We start from the raw sequence: 12831 nt of genomic DNA, 5'->3' as shown, positions 1-12831 counted from the left end.
CATTTTTTGCCATCTTATTGGTTGAATTCAAATATGATTTTTTTTCACAGAGGTTAGAGTGAAGGATAAGGATCATGAAAATGCATGTAACTCAATTTTGACAAAAGTGTGGGTTAGCACTATATTGCACCGACCCCTTCAATTGTTCTCTTACAATATCATCACCATGATTAATACAAAAGCAACAATAACAAACCTTTCCTTCTTGGTTCGGCAGCACATTTAAGAAGGAACAATAAATTCCTCAAAGCACCAAAGAAAACAAGACCAAAAAAAAAAAAAAAAAGAAAGAAGAAGAAGAAAAAAAGGGCTGCTCAGGTCGTTATTCTGCATTATTTCAACACACAATTTAAACGATTTTTATACCTCCACTCTTTTGATATACCTCGACCTCCACTCATGGTTTGTTCAAGCTGGACAGTAATGATAAGTGGTTAGACTTTAATTTCAGCCTCTTTTTCAGGAACTCGCTTGTATCCCAACTGGTCATCTGTTCCTCCGGCCATCGCCCTGTCTTCTCTTGGTCTGGATGGAGAAGTAATAATCAGTGATAATTGTTACTTTCAAGTCCTGATAAGAAATAATTCCATCAAATCTCACAACAATATCTATTTTTTTTTTCTGTTCGTGCAGCAGTTTCCTGTTTGTCCTGAATTCAGACTTTTTCTCTTTCAATAATGACCCTTGGTAAAACTCACGCACGCCTGCTGCTTACGCAGAGCTTTATCACGATGTCAATATTATCTTCTGTACCGAAAAATGTGACGTCATTTATAATGACCACAATATCATGCTTGGTCATATCGCGTTGATAAACTAGGATCTTTAGGTCTTGCAATACGCGTATTAAAGTAAATATGGAAAAGCATGACAAATGAAACATTACCAGTTTACAGAGAACGTGCTACTGATTGACGGGGATATAATCCACTTCAAAACACATCTCAATAATTGGAGGCAAAACCTGCTTTCTTCTATATTCAGAGGGATTATATTTTCTCGGTGTGTATACTGAAAACACGTGCAGTAATTTTAGTGCAAGGGCTAAGACCTGCTATGAGGAAACTAATTAGATAAGAATTTCCTCAGAGGGCGCCATTTAATAAAAGCTACTAGGAGAGATTATCTCAACTTGGCAGGCTAAGGGATATGTCTTGGATTTCAACTTCTTTTGTTTTGATTTTTTCCTATTTTGTATTCAAGAAACTGATTAAGAGGCTACATTCTCAATGCACCGATGTCGATAGGTTTGCATCTTAATGACGTTAGCTTACACCAGGTTCTGTCATACATACTCTCCAATGTTTTCTCCTTCTTCATACGTGTCAGGCAGTTTTTGACCACGTGTTTCCGGCAGGAAGAGAGTCAAGAGACCAGCTACTACTCCAGACACACCGAAGATGAGCAAGGGGAGAGGTTTCCAGTACTTAGCCAGGGTCAGGATGGGTGGAGCTACAATACCAGCTATCCGACTCACCATGGAGAACATACCCATGGCAGCGGCTCTGGGGAGGTAGATAGGTATTTATTTCCGTTAAAAACATATTATACAAAATATATACAGTTTAAAACGGCTGGAAAGCCCATATTCAGCGGTGCCGCCATGGCACCACTGGTCTTCCATGGGGTCCAGTTACATAGTAATCAAACAAGGCTCTACAATATGCAAAAAGGCAGAATGATACATAGAGATAAAATTGGAAAGATTGAGAGAGAAAAAAAAATACAGGGCTTGAGGTAACAACATACATAACATTACATAGTCAAACATTGTAACAGAACAGAACAAAGTAACCCGGTTATCATATCACAGCAAACAAATATATTGCAACTGGGAGTCATAAATTTGTAATTATCCGTTAAAAAAAACATCTAAATTTAAGGCTGATCGAGCAGCTGGTGGTAGGTTATTGTACATAAATGCCGCTCGATATGTAAATGATCTTTGAAGAAATTCAGTATAAGGTTTGGGTAATCTAAGTTTGTTTCCGAAACGCAAAAAACTAAGGATGAGAGAGATAATCAAAAGATTCAGACAGATATACTGGGGTCATACCATGGAGTGTTTTAAACAAACATATCATCAGGTGTTTATTTCTTCTTTCCGCTAAAGTGTTCCATTTCATAGCATTGTGAATCTCCAGGTTCAAAACATGAGATTCCCGTTTTATCTGGAGTATTAACCGGCCAGCCCTATTTTGTAATTTCTGTAATCTATCAATATGCAGTTTACAAGCAGAGCCATAAACAACATCGCCATAATCAAAACGTGGTAAAATAACAGCATTATAAATTAACTTTAATATAGATTAATTTATAGGACTCCTCTCAATCTACCCAAGCAGCTTATCATTTTCCCAAGTTTTTCACCATAATTATTGTCAATATGAATGTCCCATTTTATCTGTTCATCACAAATAACACCAAGATATTTAACATGATTGACCTGCTGAATCCTAGTATTAAATAAAATAACATTTAAATCACTTACTTTAGAGAGCATAATATCGGCTTCCTATTAACATACAAACAGTTTTATCACAATTTACCCTGAGTTTGTTTGCATTCATCCAGTGAGATAAATGCAGTAAATCATTATCAAAACATTTTCAATATTGTGTACAGATGAATTAGAAAGATAAAGAACAGTATCATCTGCATATAACTTCAAATTAAATAATTAAATATCATTTTTCAGGTCATTTATATATAAGATGAATAAAAGTGGTCCCAACAGTGAACTTGCGGTACACCACAGATTACTACTGCCTCATTTGACAACACTGAATTTACAAGGGTTTTGCATTTCCTGCCAGTAAGGTAACTTCGAAACCAGTCATTGGAAGAGTTTTTTTTTTTTTTAATACCGACACTTCGGAGTTTTTTCAAAAGTATCAAATGGTTCACAGTATTAAAGGCCTTCTTAAGGTCGACAAACACCGCACCGGTGTACTGGTGATTATCCATGGCCTGTAACCAGTCGTTTGTAACTTTAATGAGGGTAGAAGTTGTTGAGTGCTTCGGCCGAAAGCCAGATTGTTCTCGACATAAGATGCTATGCTCATGTAAAAAGCCGAGCAATTGTTTTTGAACAACTCGTTCTAAAATCTTCGATATACAAGACAATATTGAGATTGGCCTAAAATTTCCTGGAGAAGATTTGTCACCACTTTTATGGAGAGGAGGACGGGGAGGAGGAGGAGAAATCACATAAATTTTTACCGAAAGTACTGACATAATTATTTTCAATCTATTTGGTATAATGATGAGATACAATGTTCACTAGCTGATAGATAGACTCACCTTATTTTGGTCGGATAGAGCTCGGTGGTGTAGAGATACACGACGGCAAAAGCTGCTGCCACTCCGAACTTGCCTACCATAGCAACAATCGTCAGGGGGATACCAACAGCTTGTGGAGTCAATGAAGAAAGAGATGAGAGATACAGAAAAGAACATTAATATTAAATATTTCAGAGAGTGGCAGAGAATGGCCGCAGGCTGTAATCTGATATAAGGTATTAGCTAAGAAAATGATGACAGGCAATATCGCGCATTGGACAACACATAAACAGAATTCCTTTAGGATGGTGATACTTTCTGTAGTTTGTCTAGGTTGATTAGTGATACAAGCTCGCTAGCAGGGTCAGGATAATATGGAACCCCCTATGAAATTAAATCATACTGAACAAATTAAGAGGATCTCTTTAAATCACACATTCACTCCACTTCACTTGTTTTTTTTTTTTTCGAAAGATTTTTTTATGAACGAAAATGTGAGGGAGTCAATTCTCAACACTGACATTTTTTGCCAGTCTAGGTTAAGCTAAGATAAGATTTCCACTTTCATGTATTTGAACCCCATAAAAGTATTGGCGTGGACTTACAGACTTAAGGGATACCCAAACAAGGAATTAATCTTATCTTTTGAAGTAGAGAGGGGAGGCTGGAATTTCTTTCTGTTTTCTAAATTGTGATTAGGATAACATATCAAACTGAGCAAACCCACACTATTGCGGAAAGTCATGGAAGAACATGCTGTCCCTGTTTGCAATAAAAGGTGAACAGACGTCGTGCATTAAAGGAGAGTCTTTGTGAGCTGCATAAATACATCATAATATCATACACAAGGCTATCAGTAATCCTTCGTCTGGCTTGTAAGATGACGTAATAATCCCTTTCCCAAAAGACTGACTAGTATACAATCTCCTTGTTCCTCTACTTCCTACTTCTTGCCCTGACGAAGGAACGGACTAGCAAGCCCTGACAATAGAGGGCGGTATGAGACTTACGACAGACACAGGTAACGAGCAGCGAGACGCCGCTGAGGAGCAAGAGACCACACACACTACGGGACCTCCCGATGACCTCAATGAGCACGGAACTGATCACATAGGCAGGAATCTCGACCCCGCCAGAAACGGCGAAAGCCACGTAGTCATTGACCCCGAGGTTAGATGTGTTGAGCGACAGTCCGTGATACACGACGGAGTTGATCATCCTGCAACCATCAAACAATGTTTAGAGCTCAAAAGATATCTCGAGCAAAGCAATGATTCAGGTCAGTCTGCTGCCCTCTTGAAATAAAGTCATATACTACTGTCTCTCAACTTTGTTATTGTAATTGTTGTCCTTCCCGCACTGGTATTTCTACGCAACGAGGTGTGTGTAGGTGTGGGGAAGGGGGGGTGGGGGGGGGGCAGGATGTAAGATTGTTTTAAGTTTGATATATTAAAATAAACACGAAAGTTGACCGGAATTTTGTATAATATGAAAGAAAAAATGAGCAAACAAAATGAAATTTCATCGGGATTTGAACCCAAGACCTTTGGTTTGTCAGAACGGCTCCCTTACAGACCGAGCTTTAGAAAGCCCAACACCATCTCACGTTTTGACCGTTTCAGGTTTACAACTTCCCCTTTTATATGATTTATGCTTTGTCTTATGGTTCAACTCATTTATTTTTCAAAGTTTTTATTTGAACTTAAGTTTTGACAGTTTTTAATTCAATATTGTTCAAAGCAATTTTTTTTAACCACACCTTCCTGTTCTTTTAAGATACGTGACTTTCTACAAGAAATAATAACAGTTCTCATCCAAACTGCCATTTGATTTGGCAAATATGATGTATTAAACCATGCATATTGGGCGAGAGACATGTCGTTTTGCCAAGCAACGCTTGGAGCGAAGAGGGTTTCTCCTCGAGATAGGAGGTTTCAACAAAAGCAATGCAGAGCGAGTTTATTACCTCGATTCTGTTGGCAAAACCACACATCATGACAAAATCTTGGAAAAAACAATATTACAAGTTTTACGACTTTTTTGTGGAAATACTAAAATAATTACATTAGGCACGTGTAGTTAGCCTATCGTAGAAAAAAAGAAGAAGTAATTGGTAAGATACAGGACTGGTTTTTCTAGAATATCAATCTCGAACCGTGTCGAACATGCCCAAACAGAGATACGTGATTTTGCCTAAACACGGACAATGTATACGTGTATCAATGTTCAGACATTTCTCCTCGCTTTCTTAAAGGTAATTAATGTTTACACTTATGAGACGATCGATACAGTACGAAATGAAATAAAAATGTGTAATGATATTAGACGACATGACACATAATATCATTGTCTCGATGAGAACTCCTGAATAGAACCCAAAGTGTAGTCGTATACAAAACAAGTTTTGAGGAGGGCGATTACGACCTCATTACAAGCGTTTACTACATATCCACGTAATTCTGCAAAATATAAATCAGTCTTCAATGTAAGAAAGGAGTAGGAGTTAAACCCGGACTATATTCGTATATGAAAAACAGGGCCCGCTACATATAGTCTGAGAGCTGGCTGCTGGTCAATTTACCCCATCAAGCCCATAAGGTTTGACCCCTGAGAGTTGCTGGGGCCACCCTCCTCATTAAAAAAATGCCCGTCAGCCTGGTCCCTGAAGGCGGGTTCGGCCCCCAGGGACCCCCCGAAAAGGCCCTCCGGCGGGTGTAATTTACCCCATGGAGCCCATGGACCAAACTTGGCCTATATGAATGTCCTATGGGTGTACATAATCAAAATATAAAAACTGACAAAATATCTGGTCGGGAAAGGAGTTGCCAGACCGCTTGTTTGCAGGCATAAAACCTTGTTTTTGGTCAAGGAGTCTGCGCCAAGACTACACTGTCCCATAGGCCCTGTACTGTAGCGTCTCCCAACAGGCTGACGGACAGTGCCAGTTAGTGCATGTAGTAGTCTTGGCGCAGACTCCTTTACGCTCAACAAGGGTTTGTGCCTGCAAACTACCCGTTATACCCTGGGACCCAGGGTAGTTTGCATGCACAAATTGACCACACACACACCCACACCCACACACACACACACATTCACACATGACTCTATGTATACTAAGAATACCGTAACACAAAACATGACCAGTGGTTTCTCCATACAGCCATGATACCTTGCACATACCTATAATTATTATGTTCATAACTTTTGAATGTTTTACATCGATACTATCAGTGAACCTTCAAGCAGGAACACTGAAGAGATTTTGAAATTTGTGTGAAATTGTATTCTGTTTTACTGGCCACACAACCTGCTTACCCTTTATTATGTATCCACTATATAAGACAAATATATATATATATATATATATATATATATATATATATATATACATGTAGCCCAGATGGCTACTAGCACATATAATAAAGAATAGACTAGAAGAGGATAGAAAGTTAAAGAAAACAGAAGCATTACAGTTGTTTTCCAAGTCACCCTGTGACGTCAGTATGAATCAGTCTTTTCCCCTTCTTGGAGTTTATGAAACCCTTTATTTTGCTTCCAGCTAAGGGCTTTTTACACTTGTGTTTCTTAACCCCGGACTTTCTCTGACCCAGGACTATCGTTAGTCCCGTACCAATTTTTTCAGCTTTTTACACTCGCCAATTAGTCCCGTACTATCTCTTGTCCGGGGCTAAGGAGAAAACTGACCTTTTTACACTCGTATTTCTTAGCCCCGGACTTTCCAAACCACACACTCTAAAAAATGCGGGGTTAAAAGTGACCCCGAACGGGGTTGAAAATGACCCCGCATACTTGGTCAACTATGCACTAACCCCGTGCGGGGTCACTTTAACCCCGCATTGCGGGGTCACCCAAAATGACCCGGCAGCGGGGTTAAAATCTAACCCCGGCGGGGTTAGAATTCAAGCCCGTCGCGGGGTCATTTCTGGATGACCCCGCATGATTGCGGGGTCATTTAAAAAATAACCCCGCATGACTTGCGGGGTCATTAATCCGACCTTTTATGGGAAGCCAAAAATGACGAATTATTTTCACAAATATCAAATTTGATAAACAGATTTACATGAAGCTTATTTGTTTTTTCTACCCAGAGCAAAATGTAAAGTACATATCAACATGATACGGCATTCCATGATCATTGAAAAGAAAGAAAAGAAAACGAAAGCGTACATTTAGAGTCTAGCAAGCAGTCTTGAAGAATCATCGATCACTGGCGTAATTTGTATGCTTTGTATTGATCGATACCAAAATATCAGAATCAGCTCTGCAATGATTCCCTCCTGCTTATGCAGATTTTGGAGAAAGTGGGCGTGTGTCAAAAGATGTTATGATTCTAGATATGACTTGTAATTGTAGATAATGATTATGAATAGATAAGTACATCAGTTTTCCTGGGATTAGAATAACGATTTTAACTTAGTGTAAAATGTAAAAATAATTTCAGTTTTATACAACCAACACAAAAGCACACAAATCACTGCAAAGTATTCGTTTCTCTCCCAATTTATTTAGCACTACAATTCTATCAGAAGAAATTCAACATTTGATCGTGATCATTTCATTTTATTCTTTGTTACAAGCATGCGTTTGTTTACAGTTGGATTTAAAAAATAAAGCTAACCAATTTACAATTGGTCAAAAATCAAAGCAAACCGTTCAATAATAGGGTTCTATAGTGCCCGGGGCCAGAGTTGTCTATTTCTATAACGAGAGACCGCCGATGTGTGATAAAACTAGAGAGTTAGTCTGAAAGTCTGCTAGTCCTTAGACTTTGATTCGAGAATGATAGAGCCAGGACGTCCAATACTAAGTAACTGAAACTCACTTACGTGATTAGGAGAGTTAAGCTGCGTCTGCGATAGGTTTAAAAAGTACATAGATGAGAAGATGATCCGTTCGATATAGCCTACATTTATAGAAATTTTGATTTATTCCATATTCCAAGTTGGTGGCGTTGATCAGAAGGATGATGGCCTGGAAAGGTGCCACGATGTCAGTGAATTCGTTCCAGCTTGGCTCAGTGAAGAGCTCGATCGGCGGCTAGACTAGATTTACATGTTCCTGATTTCCCTGGGCCTACCTGTTTACGACGACGATGATGACAAGATGTGTCCAGCCCTACCTCGACGATGACCTACATGTAATTTAAATTTCAGGCGCAATGACAAACATCTCAGCAAAGTTCGATCTCGCGACGAAGAAACACCTACAAGAGCACGATGATTAAAATACACCTTCTGTTGCAACAAATCTAGAAGTAGAACTCTCTTTACTTTAGTTGAAGCTGACGATGTCGATGTCGATAAACAGTAACCGTGCTTGAAGTGGAAAACCGGCGGCGGCTCCAACTATACAGTAGCTTCCGTATCTGTACACTTTCTTCTGAAATGAGAACAGTGTATGGTTTACGTAGGTGTAGGATTCAAAATCAGAATAGGAGCCCAATAGTTCCGTAAAAACAAAGTTGAGTTATCTGCACGTTGTAGTAGAGCGGTTAAACCCTCAAAATCATGAGAATTGTGCAAAATTTGACTAAAGTATGAAACGTTCACCAGTGTTAGTACATACCATAAGATTCATTTTAAGATCAGGAGGTAAGTCTGATTTGACCTCTGATGACCTCCAGAGGTCAATGAACTTTAAATATCAGAATATTGATGTTTGGAGGCATTTGTGAATGATAGGCTTAGATCTTGGTTACGCTGCACTAAATATGCATTTGTACTACAAATCTTCTGATTCCACAGGGTATTGACAGGTTTCTACCTTTGACCTCTGATGACCTTTAGAGGTCAATGACCTCAAAATACCATAATATTGATCTGTGATGTTATTAGTTAATGATAAACATGGTTAAGATGTGCAAAACAAGCATATCTGTTTTGCAATGAAACTGTCTTCATATTCCAAAGAGCAAAGACAGGTTTCTAACTCTGACCTCTGGTGACTTTTTAGAGGTCAATGACCTCAAAATATCATAATATTGATCTGTAGTGTCATTAGTTAATGATAAACACGGTTAAGATGTACAAAACAAGCATACCTGTTTAACAAGAAATTGTCTTTACATTCCAAAGAGCACAGATAGGGCTCTACCTTTGACCTCTGGTGACCTTTAGAGGATGTACAAAACAAACACAATTGTAGCCCAGATGGCTACTAGCACATGTTTATAATAAAGAATAAAAGAATAGAATAGAATAGAATAGGATAGAGAGTAAAAGAAAACAGAACACTGCGGTCGTTTTCCTAGACACCCTGTGAGGTCAATATATGCTCAGTCTTTTCTCCTTCTTGGAGTTTACGAAACCGTTTATCTTCCTTCCAGCTATTTCCTTTCTTTTTTTTTTCTTTTCTTTTTTTGGTCAAAACCACCTCTTCCAAGAAAATTCTATGGTCATAGGAATTTATGAGTTTGATGTTGGCTACTTTCCGCGCTAGTGGTCAGCACTCTCCATCCCAAAGCCCCGCGCCAAATTACGGGGAATGACGTGATGACATGTTTTTGCCCTCTGATCCCCAAACATAAATGACCCTCTGAGCTGGAAGGTGGCCCTCCTGCCAGAATTTATCCCTCTATTTTAGCATTTATTGTTTAGTGGAGTGGGTCAAACAGGAACTCCATAGACAAATTCAGGGGTAATGACCCAGAACAACGATGACGTTGGTTGCCATAGCCTAAGGACACTAATATTCATTTGGTTTATCATTTTGATATCCAAGAAACAATAAAGTCTTTACCAGTGGTTACAGAGAACAAGTGAATGAAGAAACTAAAAGAGAGTGGGCGAGTTAATCAGAATTAGAGATGAATCATAGAAATTTGAGTTTTCACAGAAACGAATAGGAGGAGCAAATTGAACATTTGACCAGTTAGGAATTAATTTCTAGTGAACGCCACACCCCATTATAAGATTGAGCCAATGAAATGCTTTAGGGAAAGGAAGTTTGTTAGTAAATTAGTTATAAAAAAACATGTCTCAGCCGAGAAATAAGTTAGAGTGGCAAGCACAGTGGGAGCGGCTTCACACTAAGTCTATGTAGTGAAGCAAAGGCAGCAGAGTATTTTGGAATTTTGAGGAACTTTGAGAATAGTTGGAGACTACAGAGATAAAGTCAGGAGTTCCCCTTTCTTGGTACATCATGCCCCCCCCCCCCTCCAAGTCAACCAACTAATCTTTAACGACGCTGAATGCACCATAGACCTACGCTGTGAATGTGATGAGGATCTGACTGTCATGACTGAACCGGCGAGCAGCAGGACATTAGGAAAAACTATGAGTCACGATAAGACAAAACTTTGGTTTACGCCAATTTGGAGTGCAATTACAAACTCCAAACAGTCAACTGGTGTCATCGGAGATGTTGAAGCGCCCTGTCAGACTGATACAAAGTGGAGAGTGATGGTGACGAAGAGAATACTGACAGCGTGACGGCAGACCGCTCAACGGACGGCCCAGTCACACTGAAGAGATCGACAATGACATGCAGACGATAATGGACGAGGACTCATTCGTCGACCGAGAGTAATCATTTAAGAGGAATGACTTTAATTTACGTTTGAAGACATTTCAAGAGATGTAGTAGTCTGATATGTTAAGGGGCAAATCATTCTACTGTTTGCAGGCCCCTATAAATCACTCTGTCGAGTAAATTATATATGAACCAAATGGCTTCTATTGAACATGTATTGTGTTGAAAAGTTCATGGTAATTCTTTTCCAGGCAAAATGTGTACATGAAAATTCCGATGTTAAAAGCATGTGATGGGAAATGTAAACAGTATGTGCGAATGCTTCTGTGTTTCCTGCTAAACTTGTTTGTTAGTGGGGAAAAGAAAAGAAAAGAGAAGAGAAGTCTCGCTCTACCACGTCTACATACCACAACGCCTACGGATATCTTTGTTTCACATTGTTTGTGGGGAAAAGAAAAGAAAAAAGAAGTCAAGCTTCATGAGAGATGTTCAGATCCCGCTAGACACCACAACGCCTACGGATGTCTAGGCTGAAGGTGGGTTTGAATGTCTTATAGGGCCGATAGAGCACCAACAGTAAGTGCAGATTAATTGGCACGCTATCTTTTGAAGAGAAACAATACTTTGTTTCACACAAGATGAAAAAGCAGAAAAACAACTGATAATCATCCGCTCATGTAAAATCAAGCAGAAGTTTTTCACAACATTTCAAGAGGCATCTTGGTGAGTTACAGTCTGTTAAACATGCCAATATACTGTGAAAAACAAATTGAAGGCCACCTGCAATAGGCCACCTGCAGTACAGCCTCGCATTTTCCGACATCACAAAAACTTTGATCAACACTTTCCATATATACTCGTGATGGAGATGGAAAATAATAAACAACAACATTGCAAGATTAATGCATTTCTTCCAAGACAACAGACAGGAACTGATTCCACGTAAAATAATAAACATGCATTTTGATTTTTTCCATGCATTTTTCCCATATCATTACACACAATCATTACACACGTATATTTGATATGGTGTTCAGCTCACTGTGTGCAGACTGAGCACGACCCGATAATTCAGAACCTCTGCCTGAGAAAGGATTGTAGCCTATCCCGCGAGTCAAAAAGAAGCTTTCTTATCATCTCGTGCACCCTGTACTCTATGTGCAATGCACTCATCATAGAGACAAGCTTGCCTTCACCCAAACTGTTTAGATATTGTCATTGGAAGATTCTGATGATCGCATACAGTGGCTGTGCACCTACAAGAACGCTGGTCTGACCTCAGGATGTCTATCCAGTTTAGTCGTGGAGGAGATTTGTGTGCCGATCTGTGCAATGTACGTAGGCTCAATCGCGTGCTTCACTGAAGACGCAGATGCTGCCCTGTCTTGAAAGAGATCGAGGGTATAGATCTAGACCAATTTCAGCAGGTTACACTAAATCATCACTTGCTGGCAGAGAGTCTTAACCGGATCATGCAGGTGATATTACCCGCTGCCAGCGTACCCTGATTCACACATTGGATGCAAACCGGATGGCGGCCATTAGTGGAAACAACCAATATTTGGACATGGGGGCACAACTCTTGGCCAGGCCCAAGTGTTAAGGAGTATCGAGCATAAAGAAGACAATTAGAGTAAGTAGTAGTTCCACTCCTATTTGGAATTGAGGTTCCTGAACAGGTCATTGAAAAAATGCCCAAAATTGCCTGACGTAATGACCCAAACTTAATTGGATGACAATAGCAAGTTGCGAGACACAGGGTTGCTTCATGTGGAATGCATGTTATGCCTCACAGTATGTCGCTTTCCAGATGGTCCATGACGTCACTGTATGCTTCAGGACCATGAGTCATTCACCGGAACCATACAGCCCACGAGCTTGACACTGACCAACACAGGCCCGCCAGCTCGAAACTAGGTAGCATTGCCCATGAGCTTGACACTTAGGTAAACCAGGCCCATAAGAGTCCGACACATGGGGGGAGGGGGAGGTCCACAAAGACCTCAACTGAATGGATTAAGCTTTCTGATGTAATACATATATTAATCTCGTGGGCCT

General features: G+C 39.6%; 1 protein-coding gene across 1 annotated transcript in view; it reads right to left on the bottom strand.

Annotated features, from left to right (window-relative positions):
- Positions 1-356: 356 nt before the first annotated feature.
- LOC139710735 (organic cation transporter protein-like) overlaps positions 357-12831 on the bottom strand; it is a 35134-nt gene continuing 22659 nt past the window's right edge. Inside the window, exons 8-11 of the mRNA XM_071622652.1 lie at positions 4293-4501; positions 3304-3412; positions 1296-1505; positions 357-525 (exon numbers count right to left, since the gene is read on the bottom strand). Coding sequence (XP_071478753.1) covers positions 435-525; positions 1296-1505; positions 3304-3412; positions 4293-4501 — 619 coding nt within the window. The 3' untranslated portion in view covers positions 357-434. The remainder of the gene's footprint in view (positions 526-1295; positions 1506-3303; positions 3413-4292; positions 4502-12831) is intronic.

This window comes from Diadema antillarum, unplaced genomic scaffold, assembly GCF_040938485.1.
Source record: "Diadema antillarum isolate AM-2024a unplaced genomic scaffold, OU_Dant_1.0 seq00001558_RagTag, whole genome shotgun sequence".
NCBI classification, from domain to species: domain Eukaryota; kingdom Metazoa; phylum Echinodermata; class Echinoidea; order Diadematoida; family Diadematidae; genus Diadema; species Diadema antillarum.
This window is presented reverse-complemented; position numbering and strand designations above follow the sequence as displayed.